General features: G+C 33.5%; 1 protein-coding gene across 1 annotated transcript; it reads right to left on the bottom strand.

Moving 5' to 3' along the window:
* Nucleotides 1-1,142: 1,142 nt before the first annotated feature.
* On the bottom strand, nucleotides 1,143-18,107 carry LOC121379877 (ADP-ribosylation factor-like protein 6-interacting protein 1). The gene is made up of 6 exons (XM_041508536.1): nucleotides 18,056-18,107; nucleotides 14,882-15,039; nucleotides 13,195-13,314; nucleotides 11,478-11,595; nucleotides 10,493-10,577; nucleotides 1,143-9,270 (listed from the first exon to the last, which is right to left on the bottom strand). The coding sequence occupies exons 1-6, from the start codon at nucleotides 18,092-18,094 to the stop codon at nucleotides 9,155-9,157; spliced, it is 636 nt and encodes a 211-aa protein (XP_041364470.1). The 5' UTR covers nucleotides 18,095-18,107; the 3' UTR covers nucleotides 1,143-9,154.
* Nucleotides 18,108-18,317: the final 210 nt, after the last annotated feature.

The following is an 18,317-nucleotide window of genomic DNA, read 5'->3' as shown; positions in this document are numbered from 1 at the left end:
TTGATGCATGGTATTGTGGTCTATTAGAGTGCACTGTGCTGCCCAATACTTCTGACTTCAGCACTCATGGTTTCTGTTAGGGTTACCTCACCCTTAGTCCATATCAGTCTAGCCTCTACCCATTGACCAGTCCAGCTTGGGTGTCCCTAACAGAAGCCAAAGCTCCTGCTGGCATAGATCTCTGGGTCACTGAGACATACAAGCCCCCTCATCACATCAAGGAATGGACTGTGAAGGAGGATCACTATACAAATTAAACCCCAAGATGTGTGTTATTTTCTGGAGTAAAAAAAAGAAGAAAAAAAGGGGGAAACTGCCCCCTCCCCCACCCCGGAAGATACGGCCCTGAATGGGTCTATTAAGAGAAAAAGAGTATAGTATTCTGTACATTACAATATGTCGCATTGATTATATAGAGAATAATTGGAAGGTATGGCTCTGGTGACCAGGTATCACTGTGGAGCAGCCAGTCACAAATCTGAAAAGTATCTCCAACCTATGTTGGAGACTATATTTATCTACAATGGGTCATCTCTTGCACAGATGTGTAAGAAAACTAAGTTGTAATTACTGCATTAGTTTTCAAAGTAGAAGTTAATAGAAGGGAAGCAACTCTGTATCAAACTTTTGTAAATCAAGATCATAAAATTGGTACTCGTTGATCATATGGTTAAAGTGAACAAAAGTAAAGTTTGTTTTATTTAACGACGCCACTAGAGCACACATTTTTTATCTTATCATCGGCTATTGGACATCAAACATATGGCCATTCTGACACTGTTTTTTAAAGGAAACCTGCTGTCGCCACATAGGCTACTCTTTTACGACAGGCAGCAAGGGATCTTTTATTTGCGCTTCCCACAGGCAGGATAGCACAAACCATGGCCTTTGTTGAACCAGTTATGGATCACTGGTCGGTGCAAGTGGTTTACACCTACCCATTGAGCCTTGCGGAGCACTCACTCAGGGTTTGGAGTTGGTATCTGGATTAAAAATCCCATGCCTCGACTGGGATCCGAACCCAGTACCTACCAGCCTGTAGACTGATGGCCTAACCACGATGCCGGTAGGTTAAAGTGAACAAACATTGAACTTTGTTAATCAGAAAATGTTCACTTTTATCAACAACAACAAATCCTACATTATAATGAAATATTTATTGAAGAATGTGTGAATGTTTACAAAGTGAATACAAAAATGCCACATGCTGTAAATGACTAAAAATGGACAAAAGATGGATTCAAATTAAATGTGGAAGACATAATTTGCAAACCAATTTAACCAGTATGTTCAAAGAAATTATAAAACCCAGCATTCTTCTCACTGCATACTTAGCTTAAATAGCTTACCATTTTAAAATGGATGTAAAAGTAAAAACCTTTGGCACATTTTAGTTTTTCTCAAGTTTTAAAAAATATTAGAATAGATGATATATACGTCCATTTGCTACATACCAGCAGCCACCATAAACAAAAGTTATCCACGAAACAAAAAAAAAAGGTGTTTTTAAAGATTTTAAAAAGTGTAAATTTATCTAACTACTCCAATGAAGACCAATCTTTTTATAAATGTACTTTATATTGGTGTTCTAATTAACAATAAAATGGGTAAATAATACAAAGCATTGGAGTTAAAATAACTAAAGTGCATTAAATGGTAAAATGAAAATAATGATTTGCAAGAAATAAGCACCAAGTTGTAATACACCAAGTCATATTACACACAAATGCACAACATAAAATATCATATCTGGTATAAACCAGAAACAATAACTATGGGGATGCATTGTATCGGCCATATTTTCACAACTCTGATCTGATTGCAATCTTGATTATTTTTTTGTCAAAATTAGCCACCAGCAAACCTACATAAGGGACCAACTGAAGATTAATATTTTGCCAATCAACTGCAGTTTTTCCCAGTCACCATTTGTGGTGGGAGAAGGTTGCATCTCTCTTTTCTCTTGACCAAGTGTCAAAGTAAAATATGTTGGGCAACAAATAGTCGTAGTTTTAAAAAAAATGTAACGGCAAGGATTTTTTTTACTTTGCCCGTCTAAATGAAATAGTTTAATAATTACTTTTGAATAATAAACAACTGGATAATACATATAACTGGATTAGTGTCAATGCACAAGAGATGACAAAATGGTAACAGTTCAACTGCAGATTATGAAATTGTAATGGTGTGAATACCACACACTGGAGTATCTACATAATAATATTTATTGTTATGTTGCCATTGCTTAATATCTGATCCAAAACCATGTACGGTTTGTAAATAGCTGTTCTTGACCGACTAATATTATGCACAGATAGTATTTAAAAAAATACCAAAATGTATGCAATTTTCTTGATGACAAACAACTTTTAGACCCGTTTTAATAAAAATGTTACATATGCTCATGTCTACAGTTTGAAAAGAATATTTCGCACCTCTTAGTTGCACCCCACATAAATAAATGTATTATACTTTTGTACATCAAAACTTGTCTATGACAAATGTGTCATTTTATTCAGTTATTAAACTTCCTCAGAACCATGCATTTTGTGATTCAGACAGTTGGTAAATGTGTATTGTTATATTTTAAAATGTAATGCTTTAACATTCAAAACGTAACTAATTCACTACAACAATCCATCATCACAAAGTGAATTAAAATCTCAACAATAATCTTAAACATAACAAACCAAACAGGAATGATCCATGCATTTGTATTCTAATCAAAGAATAACGACTCGGATAAGCTTCGACTAACCACACTGTTAACCAACCTTAAAACACATTTCTACACATCACTTTTTTGTATGCAAAATGAAAGGAGGATTTTTTCCTCCTCAAACAAAAATAGCAAATTGGGTAAGAAACAGGTTTATTTTATGCAAATTTTGTTTTAAAAAATACAATTATTTTTTTATTTTTTTATTTGTAGCTGAATTATATTTTTAATATTTAATCTTTAAAGAATTTCAATTTTCAATTTTTTAAGAAGCTTTTTGGCAATTTATTTAAAAAAAAAAAAAATGTATTCACCAAATTCAATTCTGATTTGCATTTGGTGATCGAAGCTTAAACCCAATGTATGGACTGGCCACTGAGATAGAGATGAGGCTTCTTGTGTGTAGTCACTAATGAGTAATTATTATATACATCCAGCATTCTATATTATTACCTGCCAGGATGGTTTTATCCATCTTGATTTCTGGAAATAACTTCTAATTCCCACATTTTAACATATGATTCTTACATTTCTAAATGACTTAAGTTTGCTTCAAACTTTATCAGCCGGGATACCACACAGTCTTAACTAAATAAAAAACCAAAAACTAAATTTAAAATAAAAAAAAGCTGGCTCCTTTAATTTGATATTTTGACAATTAGTTTCCAGTATTTTAATTTGTTTTAAGTACGGTACATAAAAATCTGTTCTTGGTGGTAATATCAAGTTCTAGAGGTCATCAGACTGAAAAGATGAAAATTATTACATGAAATGAGACGTTAAAATGCTAAAATAAAAATGATTACATGAAATTGGGCATTAAAATGATGAAAATGATAAGGCACATCACATGCAGGGACTATTAACAAAATGTACACACAATTGTGGCAATAATTTGTTATAATAATAACTATGTCACGGTCTAGCATTTGTTAAAATACAAAAACAAAAACAAAATAATAAAAAATAAAAAACAGTAAATAAAATGACAACATTAACTTCTTGCTGAAAATTTAGATTTTTGTAAAATGTCATTTATTAAGGTCACACACCACCATTAACTTTCTTTCACATTTATACAGAAATCTGTAAATAATTGTATTGTGTACATAAACATTGCAAGACGTATGAAATGCATTTTTTCTTAATATTAGGTTGACCAATTACATTGTGAGCTATGACCCATTCAAAACTAGTTTTCAGATTTGCTGCAATTTATGAAGGTTTTGAGATGACTAAAGTAGAACAAGGAGCAAGAACTGTGTCTAAAATACCCAAAAAGCAACTTCAGGTATTTAATGCACTATCTCTTAATCAAAGAAAGGGATACCTTTCCAGCTGGACTGTATTAAACTACTACACTACACAGCAGAAGGGTAATAGTGGTGTGTGCCGTAATAAGTTTGTGTTACAAATTATATCACTTGCTGCAATAGTCTGAACCATTCCTTCTCACAAAATAACTTTGTTGCTGTTATTACCTGAACACAAAAATTACAATACTATAAAAAAAAATGTGTTATAAAATATTGCCAACATAATGATTATGAAGGTACAAGGATTGAAAGCAAATGAGGCCCAATAGTGTATGTTTAAGAAGACAACATTTCATTATGCACTAATTAAAATGCAAGGTAAGCAAATCTTATTAAATGAGTATTCATTACCGATATAATTTTTATAATAATATAGCCGAAACCCAAAAAAATATACAACAGAATTACAACAAAGATTTATATAGATATGCTATATTGCTTAATAGTAACTACTAAATATTAATACAATAAAAAAAAAAAATGTAAACACAAACATTTTCATATTAATCATTCCAAAAATATTTTATCTGCCTAGCTAATTTTCATATGATGTTTTGACAAACTTAGATTTTCACAAACAAATGGACACAAAAATTAATAAATCATGTGAACGTAAATGATGAAAGCAAAACAACAAAAACTACAAAATGGAAACAACAAAACAAAAGAACCTAAAAAACAAAACAAAACCTACAAAACAAAAACTGCAAAAGAAAAGGAATGTAAAAATGTTTGGAAATGGGAATACACACAGTAAATTGAAACACAAAGTTCCAAAATCTGTACCGGATGAGAATAAATAAATATTTACACGGTATCCTTATTTTAAAATTAATTACTGGCAAGACAATTATGCTGGCTATGCTGCCTACAGCATCATTACGAAGAACTGAATTTGGAAATTGATAAAAACGGCAACACTGCTGAATGCGAAGTACAAACAGAAGATGCTCTTAACATATGTAATTATTATATGATCATATTAACACCATAATGAACTACTTTTGATACACGAAATGCATCCAAATGATATTTTCATAATTTATTAAATAAACAGTTGAGCATGTTTACTAAATATATTTCTGTTTTAATATTTGAAGTAAATGTTCTTTCACAGAAGATTCCAATTATGATAAAAACAAATAGAAAGTTATACAATTTGAATAATAATTACATTTAGGTCAGAGAAACGAATCATCTCTTAAAATGTTACAATTCCAAAGATATCTAGAATTTTTCCATATTTCTACCAATAGAGCTACAAGCGCTCAACATTTATGTCAGCTGAACTGACTGTAAATATTTAAATAATTATGCTATTCAATTTTATGGTGTTAAAGATAAACAAAAAAATAAAAATATATATGTATGCACAAAGCCTTAAAATTCTGACCATCCAAAGATAATCAGTTATATATTTTCAAAAAGGTAGAAATTGGGACTGCATGGAATATATTACGCATGCCAATTTCGTATATAATATTAAAACTAGATTGATACTAAATCACAAAAAGCACAAGCCCTTACAAATAGCAGGGTAAAATGCTGTAGAAAAGGTTGAATTAAATATGCAATATTATATATTCCATTATAACATTCCCATAAACATCCATATGGAAAAAAAAAAGGTATCTAAGGTAATCACATGCAATAAATTGACCACAACAATACTAAACATTCCAGAGATACATTAACAAACACGGATGATTCTATGAGAATCACCAAATAGAGAAAAAACATTACAGATGGTCATTAATTCATTAGCCATTTCACAGTGTAATATCAAGTTATTATGCATCAAAATAATTACATTTCTTGATGACCACAACATATCTGAAAACACAACTCTAAGGAACTTGGGTTCCAAAAATTATTACAATAACACTTATGTGTTCATATTATGGCTTTGATAAAAACAAAAACAAATGTGTTATATTATGTCTTAGATCATGGATTGTATTTCTGATTAGGTCTTCATATAGTGGTACACATTTTACCCAAAAAAGTTTATTTCAAGTCATGGGTTTTATTAACGCAACAAATAGATGATGTTATGTGTCAGAGCATGGATTTTGAACACTTCATATTATAGTGTAACATTGGTTAAACGGTTCTATCTGGATTTTTGACAACAGGATTAATATTAAACTGTGCTTTTCACTTAATACTATTTTTAAAAAGTGAATTGTTCAGGGGTGGGAATTGGTGAATTGTAAAAAAGAGGAAATCGAGAGGGGTCCCGGAAATTCTTGAAATCCTAGGTTAAAATCTGTGCCATCTGACACATTTTGGAGGAAAGGATGATTAAAATGCGAGGAAACACAATGTTCCATGAGAGGAAAACAGCTGATCCAAGGAGAATTCCCACCCCTGATAGTTGCAAGATGTAATATCTGAGTCATGTGAAGCCAGGATTCCATTAACAAAACTCCAGCATGCAGACATATTGTTGATATGAATTCATTAAAGTGGGAACATATCAATGTTATCCTCTCGCACCGTTAAGATGGAGAGATGGATTCACTGTACCTAGCATTTGAACAGGCTGTGTTAGGACATATCTTAGTCGGAGCCAAGTTTGCATTAAAGTGGGAACATATCAATGTTATCCTCTCACACCGTTAAGATGGAGAGATGGATGCACTGTACCTAGCATTTGAACAGGCTGTGTTAGGACATATCTTAGTCGGAGCCAAGTTTGCATTAAAGTGGGAACATATCAATGTTATCCTCTCACACCATTAAGATGGAGAGATGGATGCACTGTACCTAGCATTTGAACAGGCTGTGTTAGGACATATCTTAGTCGGAGCCAAGTTTGCATTAAAGTGGGAACATATCAATGTTATCCTCTCACACCGTTAAGATGGAGAGATGGATGCACTGTACCTAGCATTTGAACAGGCTGTGTTAGGACATATCTTAGTCGGAGCCAAGTTTGCATTAAAGTGGGAACATATCAATGTTATCCTCTCGCACCGTTAAGATGGAGAGATGGATGCACTGTACCTAGCATTTGAAAAGGCTGTGTTAGGACATATCTTAGTCGGAGCCAAGTTTGCATTAAAGTGGGAACATATCAATGTTATCCTCTCACACCGTTAAGATGGAGAGATGGATTCACTGTACCTAGCATTTGAACAGGCTGTGTTAGGACATATCTTAGTCTGAGCCTAGTTTGCATTAAAGTGGGAACATATCAATGTTATCCTCTCACACCGTTAAGATGGAGAGATGGATGCACTGTACCTAGCATTTGAACAGGCTGTGTTAGGACATATCTTAGTCTGAGCCTAGTTTGCATTAAAGTGGGAACATATCAATGTTATCCTCTCACACCGTTAAGATGGAGAGATGGATGCACTGTACCTAGCATTTGAACAGGCTGTGTTAGGACATATCTTAGTCGGAGCCAAGTTTGCATTAAAGTGGGAACATATCAATGTTATCCTCTCACACCGTTAAGATGGAGAGATGGATGCACTGTACCTAGGATTTGAACAGGCTGTGTTAGGACATATCTTAGTCTGAGCCAAGTTTGCATTAAAGTGGGAACATATCAATGTTATCCTCTCACACCGTTAAGATGGAGAGATGGATGCACTGTACCTAGCATTTGAAAAGGCTGTGTTAGGACATATCTTAGTCTGAGCCAAGTTTGCATTAAAGTGGGAAAATATCAATGTTATCCTCTCACACCGTTAAGATGGTAAGATGTATGCACTGTACCTAGCATTTGAACAGGCTGTGTTAGGACATAACTTAGTCGGAGCCAAGTTTGCATTAAAGTGGGAACATATCAATGTTATCCTCTCACACCGTTAAGATGGAGAGATGGATGCACTGTACCTAGCATTTGAACAGGCTGTGTTAGGACATATCTTAGTCGGAGCCAAGTTTGCATTAAAGTGGGAACATATCAATGTTATCCTCTCGCACCGTTAAGATGGAGAGATGGATGCACTGTACCTAGCATTTGAAAAGGCTGTGTTAGGACATATCTTAGTCGGAGCCAAGTTTACATTAAAGGAATCCTAGCTTTAGTCTAGACCCAAAATGAGAGGCAACTTTTCAAGAATGGAAAAAGTTAACAAAATATGCTTAAAGGTTTTTTGACTCTGTGAGATTTAAATTTAAACTGTTTTTGATTTTAAAAAAAAGAAAAAAAAAAGTCATTCCACTTGCACCCCTCCAACCCTATAGATATGGCTGTGAATTTTGTCTGACACATTTGAAGCAGAAAACCCAAACAAAAACATGAATTCGGTGGAATTAAACATCTCGTCTACCATAAACTCTTTCGGTGTTACCGATAGTTGCATCATATAAATTTTAAACTCTTTTCACACATATTGTTATGAACATTCATAGGAACAACTATTAAACAAGTTTTATCGATCTAGGACTTGCAGTGTGTGTGAAATGGAGCTAAACACAAAACGTTAGCTAAATTCAAAAATATTATAATTAATTCTGTTCACACATTCTGTGATGAACAACCATTGGTGCAACCATAAACCAAGTTTCATTGTTGTAGGACCTATAGTTTTATTAGGAACGGATCTAAACACGAAACTTTAATGTAGAGAAAAAAATAAATATTTTAATTAAAAATGTTTAATTAATGTTTAATTCTTTTCACATGAATTGTGATTAAAATCCATAGCAACAACTATAAAACAAGTTTCATCGATTTATCACTTAAAGTTTATGAGAAATGGGTCTAAACATAAAACTTTAACGTTATGCAAAATGCAAAAGTATTTTAAAATGTTTAATTAATTAGGTGAAACAACAAACCAAGTTTCATCGACCTCAGACTAATAGTTTGTTAAAAACTGATGTAATTACAAAACTTTAACGTTAAACTTTAAATACCAAAGTCGATGCCGATGCCACCACCTCCAAAAAAGCAACACCTATATTTCGCCTTTTTTACTTCATAAAAGCAAAAAGCAAAAAAAAAAAGGTTTTATGTTACACTAAAAGTTGCTATCGTTATCAAGCTCAAAATATGAACAACATGACCACCACTGAACCGACAACACTGACTCCATCTCTTGACATCTTTTTGAAAAGGTACATCTGGTTCTTGATGATATTTGGCGACGACACCAGCTCAATTCGTTTTGCTCTTGTTCAACACTGTGCGATCGAGAATGGCCTTGCCTTTCTGGATATACTTCCTGACGACGGCATGGCGTCTCAGGCCCGATTGAAGAAGAGCCACGTTCACTGAAGATAGAAAATATATTGTGAATTTTATCATCATATTGACCATTACGTTCACTGAAGACTGAAAATATACTGTGAATTTTATCATCATATTGACCATTACGTTCACTGAAGACGGAAAATATATTGTGAATTTTATCATCATATTGACCATTACGTTCACTGAAGACGGAAAATATATTGTGAATTTTATCATCATATTGACCATTACGTTCACTGAAGACGGAAAATATACTGTGAATTTTATCATCAAATTGACCATTACGTTCACTGAAGATGGAAAATATATTGTGAATTTTATCATCATATTGACCATTACGTTCACTGAAGACGGAAAATATATTGTGAATTTTATCATCATATTGACCATTACGTTCACTGAAGACGGAAAATATATTGTGAATTTTATCATCAAATTGACCATTACGTTCACTGAAGAAAGAAAATATATTGTGAATTTTATCATCATATTGACCATTACGTTCACTGAAGACGGAAAATATATTGTGAATTTTATCATCATATTGACCATTACGTTCACTGAAGACGGAAAATATACTGTGAATTTTATCATCAAATTGACCATTACGTTCACTGAAGATAGAAAATATACTGTGAATTTTATCATCATATTGACCATTACGTTCACTGAAGACGGAAAATATATTGTGAATTTTATCATCATATTGACCATTACGTTCACTGAAGACGGAAAATATATTGTGAATTTTATCATCATATTGACCATTACGTTCACTGAAGACGGAAAATATACTGTGAATTTTATCATCAAATTGACCATTACGTTCACTGAAGACGGAAAATATATTGTGAATTTTATCATCATATTGACCATTACGTTCACCGACCAGGGTATCTAAGGAACAAACAAGGTTCATACAACACATTGTTACCAACCAACTTCCATGACTTTCCATTATTTTTAAAAAGTATTTTCTATGACCTTTTTTTTTTTTTTTGGTTAAGATTTTCGAAGATTTTTCGCAATCATCAATAATAGTACAGTATTTTGACATCAACTGACCATCACTTCTTCTGTTATTTTACATGAAAACAACTCATATTATTATTTTGTTTTTTGCAGTATGATCTTTAAAAGTTGCATTTGCCAGACACACTAATAAAAATACACATTTTACTGTGTATCTGTCCCAACGCAATAATATCATGACACATTATTTTCATGACAGTATTTACATACCTATTAAGTAGGTTAGAAGCATATTGTCAAAGAGAGATCCAATCCATGCAAAGAGAATCAGCATCCCCATGACCACAATGAAATACTGAAAAAAATCAAATATGCACAAATTACACCAAGAGGAATGTAATAAATACAAAAGCTATGCATATTAGTAAATAAATGATATTTATTTCGACTTCATGTAAAATACTTGAATTTCATTGGTTATTTAGCCTTGAAAAAAAACCCCACTTATACCCTGTGTGGGCCGAGTCAAATCTCTTCTACCCCACCTGTAACATTGGACTGTTGTTATTGTATTAATGCGCCATACAAAAAATTGTCTGTTACCAACGTAAATAACACATGGCTGTCAAACGATTTCCCAACCACTCAGAAAATGAAATTGATGAAATGCGAGCATTTTAATGTGGTGAAGCATTGTAATAATACAGCTAATTTTGAATTTGAATGACGTCAGTATTCCAGTGACATCACTTTAAATCTCCTTATAATATCAATAAACTGGGTACATGACGTTATTGAAAATGTTTTGTTTTGTTTGAACATTAATGCACCTGGATGTGTTTAAAGAAAAACTTGTAATTAAATATGTTGGCAAGATAAATTTGTTGTAGAAGCATCACTTGGGGTTTACGGATTTTTAATTTTATACCCTCTGTATGCCTTCGGCTCGAGGTACAAGAGCATACAGAGGGTATAAAAATCCATAAACCCCAAGTGATGCTTCTATACAACTTATAGTATGTCACACTTTAATCTGTAATAAGAACAAAGTGGACTTCACTAGAATGTAAAACCATTGATCACAAAATTAAAATGTATTTCAACTATGTTTAATTCAACACAGGTTGCTTCTATACCTTAAATATCAACAACTTTAAACAGATATGGTTTAAACGTAAAATAAAATATTAAAAAATACCAGAAAGTTAATTTTACAAATAAGTGACCTATAAACAGAAGATGGTGTTTTCCATACCACTTTTGGTTTTTCAGTTTTCAGCTGTGACATTGTTTCCTTGAAGTTGTTGAAGTGAACTTTGGCATTCCACAGTCGAATACAGATCTGCTCAAACTCCTGTTCTTGGACGACAGTCCTTCAAAAAAAAGGAATGTCCAAATTGAAAACAACATCAAAATATAAAAACTAATTTTCAAACAGAAATGTAAAAAAAAGAAGTGGTTTATGAGTTCACTTCTGCTTTTTTATTATCATGTAATCACCCATTTGTATTGACAAAATGTCATCCATTGTAGTATATACAATGATAGTTTATTTCTGTCCAATAAGAGCTCATGTACACTGTCCTGGGCACATAACACAGCTGCCTGCAAATTAAAACTATTTAATCACTTCTCTATATTTTGACTCTCGTCAGTACATCAGGGGTAAATGTTTTGTGATATTTTCTGATCAGTTATTAGAGTTAGGCAGGATACCGCATATACCGTTCGGTATCGATATCATGTCAACACCGATTTACCATACCAAACAAATTTCAAAATACCGAAATTTTGGTGTTGAACATTTTTATCCGCCATTTAGTAAAGCACGAACGATGTATCTGACTAACTCAAAATAGCTGACAAGAAGAGAGAGAGAGAAAGGCCTTGTGTATCGAATTTAATTTTATTTAGATGAAATTAGAAGGTGAGACTTAACTCAGGCATGCATTTAAAGCCGAGTATACCAAAAATACTACTCGATATCGGTATCAGTATTGTATCAATACCGGATACCGTACTGATACCGAGGTAAATCACCCCTAAATACTGATACCAATACCGAACCTGAAATTTCAATACCACCCAGCTCTATCAGTTATTTTTTAAATCTCTTTTTAAGTGCATGTAGTTGTCTTCTCCATATATGCCATCACCAAGATCAAAGATTATTTCACTTGGTAAAGCCATAGAATCTGAATATACAATTTTCCATTGGGATCGGCACATGAGTGTGAAACGTATAATTCTGAGTACAAAAATGTCACTGAATTAAAATATTTTTATACCACAATATCATTATTTTTTTTCTCTTTGTCATCATCTGAAGGAGTCATAATAATCATATCAATGTATTCTAAAACAAAAGTATTACGAATAGAAATCAGGAAGGCCTGAACTAGTGTTGGGGTCCAGATTACCGCAAGGCCCCGTTTTACGAAGCAATCTTATAGTCCGTCCCACAGCGAAAGCATTTTTTCATACTATGAAATTTACTACAAGTTATTTATTTCTGAGCCGACCGATTTGTAAATTGCACACAAAAATAGTATTTTTTGGTTATTTCCAAAACACTTTAAGCTTACTTTTCTTCTTACGTTAGACCAAACTGAAATTATTTACAAAACTGTTTTTTTATAGAATGATGGGACTGACTATAGGTAGTTGTGCACTTACGCTGATCTTAGCGCTAATATCGCTTCATAAAACGACGCCCAGAGAGTAATTTTTAGCTCCCCTTAGCATGTGAATTATTATTTTTAAAGTACTATAAAAGGATTAAATATCAATGCTAATTCAGGTAATATCTTAAATGACTCCCCATTATCTATGTTAGGGGAGCAATTAATCACTCCCATCAATTCTTTTTATGGCAAGGTCTGCTACATCACCATGAAGCCCAGTGATAAGTATGTATGTTTGGGGGGGGGGGGGGGGGGAGGATATATAAATATATAACTGGACACACTTACCACTGTGTATTAGAATACAGCATTGGTCCAACCATAGGTACAATGAAATCAATAATGCACATGAACAAACCAATCAAGGAAAAGGTTGTCAGGACTGACGGCTCGAAGTACCAAATCAACCTACACAACAGAAAAAAAAAAAACATATTAATTAAACATTGTCAATCTATACTGACACACAATGAAAACACAAAACAGATATTTTTCAATATTTTGTTGTGATTAATGAAAAATATATTTATTGGACTTAAAATAACTATTTATGAGAGGAAGCCATTGATTGGTACTTTTGTCTGGGTTTTAATCCTGGTTTTGTTCTCGTTACACATATAATAGCAGAAACACACAAAATGGTGTGAAATGCGTTCACTACATGCTCAATCATCCTGCATTCAATGGCACATGAAATGCCAGTATGTGGACACATAAAAGTCACTTAACGGTGTCATATTCCTCGTCACATTAAGAATGCCATGACTCAGAGAAGAACAAAGGGAGTGAGCGTTGGGCATGGTTCAAGGGGGCACTTCGCAAAGCCAAGTTGCTAGGACCATCAGAGTCCATCCATTAACTATTGGACGACTTGCTGAACATCATCAACAGACCGGGAGTGTCCGTGATTGACCTCAACCTGGTCAACGTCCCATTACGATCCCACGCCAAGATCGGCAGATTCGACAACACCACCTCCGTGACCGGTTCAGAATTGCAACGATGACAGCAAGCAACACGATAGGATATCGTGGAAGGCCTATCCATCCGATGACGGCCATCCGTCAAGTCAGAACGGCTGGACTCAGATGCAGACGCCCGTACAACGGTAACATCATGACACTGCGACATCGTGCTGCAAGACTAGTTTTCTCTCCAGAATGGTAATCATCCACCATCTTCCTCTCATAAATTGTTATTTTAAGTCCAATAAATATATTTTTTATTAATCACCATAAAAATATCGAAAAATATCTGTTTTGCATTTTCATTGTGTGTCAGTATATATTTAGTTTAAGATAGTATCTTCAGATTAAAATACTGCTGTAAAAAAAAACTGGTTATAAAGATTGTCCAAAAGCCAAACTATGCTTGAACTACATCATCAAAGAATTTTTTAAACCAACGATGTCTCTTAAAGGGACATTCCCGAGTTTGCTGCATTGTGAGATGTTTCCGATTAATAACATATTTCTACGATTAAACTTACATATTTAATATGTTTTCTTGTTTAGAATATCAGTGTCTGTACATTCAATGTGTTTCTGGTCGTCTTAATATTTGTAAGAAACCCAAACTGGATTTTGTCTTCAAATAATTTTGTATGTACGAAAAAATCTTTATTAGGAAATAAAATGAAATTTAACCTAGTACAAATACAAGAACGATCAAAAACATGTTTAATATACAGCCACTAATATTTTATGCTGAAAAATATATTTGATATGTAATTACAGTCGTCAAAAAGTCTCTGTTAGTCGACATCTTAAAAATTGCAGCAAACTCAGGAATGTCCCTTTAAAATAATGTAAATTTTGCCAAAAATTCTTATTTTATTTTAAAAGATACTGATGAAAAAACTGTGAAGGAACCAAATATTTCTTTAATGATACTTCTTTAATGTTAAAATTTCCAAAGTCCAAACCATGGGCGTCAAGTCAATTTTAGAAATAAAACCCTGTCTTTATGTTCGTACATGAAGACAAAAGTGGTGAATCCCACGATGATGGCTGGGTAGTATGGTTTCTCCCAGTTGAGAAGTTTGTTGAGCGGTATGAGCACCTCGCGCCATCCTTCCATATCCTTCTTGATGTTAGCAAGCCGGTCATCCTCCGATTCACTCGACTGGCCCTGCTGAACATCAAACACAAATAAAAACAATTCAGCCAATTAGCATTACTAAACACTAATAATAGATAGTGTTAGCAGAATCAAGGGTTAACAGGGCAGATATACTATACAAATTGTAATTCTGCTGTCTATTATTAATGTTTTCTACGTACGGAAATTGTCCTTTTTTGTTTCTTAGCTTTAATAATACCTTATTCTTTATTAGCACAATCCATCAAAAAAATTCTCTATTTTCGAAAACACTAATAATTGATAGCGAGTGCTAGCAGAATCAGGGGTTAATAGGGCAGATATACCAAATAAATCCTGATTCTACTCTCTATTATTAATTAATGTTTTCTACATGTATGTATTGTCCTTGTTTGTTTCTTAGCTTTAATAACCATAACTTATCCTTTATTAGCACAATCTATAAAAAAAAATTAAACATTAAGGGAAACCTTTAACAGTGTAGCAAATGATGTTAGTGAAGATTTGTATTTTAGTTCTCATTTGTTAAAAAACTGTTTGGGTTTTTTCATATAGCAATTATGCAGAAAGATTATGAACCAAGATACAAAACTTCCAAACATATACATGTATTATAACTCCATAGAATTCCTATAGACTGCAATACCAACAGAAACAATATTTTGAACATAAACTGAAATACAGAGTGAATCTATTTCAATAACAATCATTACAGTGCGACAGTCCAGGGATTTACCGGACGCACAAAACTTGTGTATAGGACGTACTAAAACTTAACTGGACCCGCAAAAATAGAGATACTGCGTCCCATGGGACGCATAAAATATCTGACATTTTCAGTAACCCTGTCCACTATCAAAGATCGATCATTCTGTGTAACACACTATTTCTTTTCTACCTATAAACTGTTTATTCAAATGGGGATTCCCCATCTTGAAAACTAAAAGTTTTAATCTCTGGGAACACTGCGTCTTTATCCTTTGCTGCGCTTAATCGTGTAAAGTTGGTAATTTCCGGAAAGAGATCGCGGATTTGCGATCATTCGGAACTTCTCGTCAACAGGCCGAACACAATCGGAAATTCCCGGGCGAATAAAACACATTGGTTATATGTTCTGATTTGCATTAACAAAGAAGTAGCACGATTCATAAACAACACATGGTATTGTGAGTGTCATTTAGCTTGCAGGAAATGTTCAAATAATTATACAGATCAAAGTGAAATGTTGATTTTGAAAGAATAAACAATGAATACCGACATTGATTTCCCGAAAGGAAATACAACAACACAGCTTGTTAAATTTACTTTAATGAAACATATATAGTATACACGTGATTTGTTGTCTGCAGCTCTCTGTCATTTGTGTGGTTTTGGGACCCTTTGTTTTCAGGTTGGGACCCCCAGAAAAGAAAGAGGTGAGTCCAAGGGACCCCCATTTCAGAAAAATAAGGTAAATCCCTGCGACAGTCACATAATTTTAAACATAATTCTGCTGGACTATACTAGTCTATATCAGTGTTCTCACTGTGCATTAGCCACCTCTATGGATAGGCGTATCCCTAATTTTGACCATCAATTTCTGGTATCAAACGGTTAGTATGATGTATTTTTTAAGCTGAACCGGACTACGTAGATAATGTTGGTACATCATTCATGGGCATTTGTTTTGGTGAACCGATAAAAGTACAAATATTAAATTTGAATAAAGATTTCAAAATATCTGAAAAAGACAACACATTTTAATCAGTTGAAGTGTGGAATAACATTATTGTGTTGTTGTTGTTGTTTTTTTATCTTCTTCAAATATATTGATCAAAATCACTATAGTTTTGTCTTTATGAAATATGGTGTACATTTTATATTATTTAGCACCCAAGAGAGATATTTATAGAAAGCATCAGAACTAACTTGTCCCAGTGATTGTCGACTTGCCCCAATTAAGTGTACTTTGCTGTCCATATTTGTGACAATATCATTATTATCATATATTATTTTCTTATAACTTTTAAGTTGATGATTCCCACTGTCCATTAAAAAATTGTAACAATGCTAGATTTTACCTTTTGAATTTATGTCAAATTAATAACCTAGTACTTGATGTAAAAAAACAACAACCATGTTTAATTCAGTTTTGCCTTAAATAGAACTCTTAATTTCAAACTTGGTGAGCAGCCAATATTCTTCACTATAGATGAGTACTGCAGTATTATTTATATCATGACCGATGTTTTTACAAATTGCACATAAAAATAGCTCAGTGGTACAGCGTTTGCTCAATGCGCGGTCAGTCTGGGATCGATCCCCATCGGTGGGCCATTTCTCGTTCCAGCCAGTGTACCACGACTGGTAAATCAAAGGCTGTGGTATGTAGGCTACTAGTACTACCCTGTCTATGGGATGGTGCATATCCCTTGCTGCTAATTGAAAAGATTTCCTGTCCTGGAAGTAGGAACCGGCCGAGGCCTGTACTTGTGCCCAGGACAGGTGTGCGCTACAACAGCTTGCTCTGAATGTGCACACTAAACAATTTGGAACTGAATTGAAAAAAGTAGCCCATGAAGTGAGGACAGAGGGTTTCCTCTCTCATTATCTTTGTGGTCCTTAACCACATTTGATGCCATACAACCATAAATAAAATGACTTTCAATGTGTTGAGTGCGTCGTTAAATAAAACATTTCTTTCTTTCCTAAGACACGGGACGGGTCCTAACCAAAACAGAAGCCACACGAATATATTTTATTAGACCATACATATTCAAATGGAAATTGACCTCACTTTCTAGGTTTTAACAAGTCAATACTATTTTATTACTCTGACCAGCGAAAAAGGCATGCATTGTTTTTATGACGTTTGATTATTTTGAATCTATCGAATACGGTTATAAATCATAAATATTTATGTAAAGAAGCTCCCAATTTCTACTATAAAAATGCTAAAACACTATTCAAGATGGCAGTATTATGTGACATTTTTCAGTTTATAACAAAAACTGTTTAACTGTGTATCAATATTCCATCTCGATGGTAACAAAAACCTAAAAATAACCACCTCATTTTGACGAGAGAGATTTTCAGTGCTGTCGGCCATTTTGTTTATTTTCACACTGGTTTTGTAATATTTAAATAAGTACAACGTCATTGTGTACCAATATTAACTCGTACCAGGTTTTATTTCGTCCCATAATTCAAGGTTATGGTTCTTTTCAGAGACCGTGTTACATTTTTTTTTAAACTAAACTTAATCGAATTTATGTCAATTTATATGCAAATATCTTGTTATAGAATTGTTTTGTTACACCAAAAATGTCGTG

Source organism: Gigantopelta aegis, chromosome 8, assembly GCF_016097555.1.
Source record: "Gigantopelta aegis isolate Gae_Host chromosome 8, Gae_host_genome, whole genome shotgun sequence".
NCBI lineage: Eukaryota > Metazoa > Mollusca > Gastropoda > Neomphalida > Peltospiridae > Gigantopelta > Gigantopelta aegis.
Note: the sequence above shows the minus strand (reverse complement) of the source record. Positions and strands in the feature narration are given on the sequence as shown.

Bases quoted from the DNA above. Each gene is read 5' to 3' on its own strand.
- LOC121379877 (XM_041508536.1), bottom strand. From the start codon at position 18,094: ATGGCCGACAGCACTGAAAATCTCTCTCGTCAAAATGAG. The intron at 10,578-11,477 runs GTATGGAAAACA...GATTTTTTTCAG, and splicing joins AAACTGAAAAACCAAAAGTG to TATTTCATTGTGGTCATGGG. The intron at 9,271-10,492 runs GTATGTAAATAC...TTCTATCTTCAG, and splicing joins GCTTCTAACCTACTTAATAG to TGAACGTGGCTCTTCTTCAA.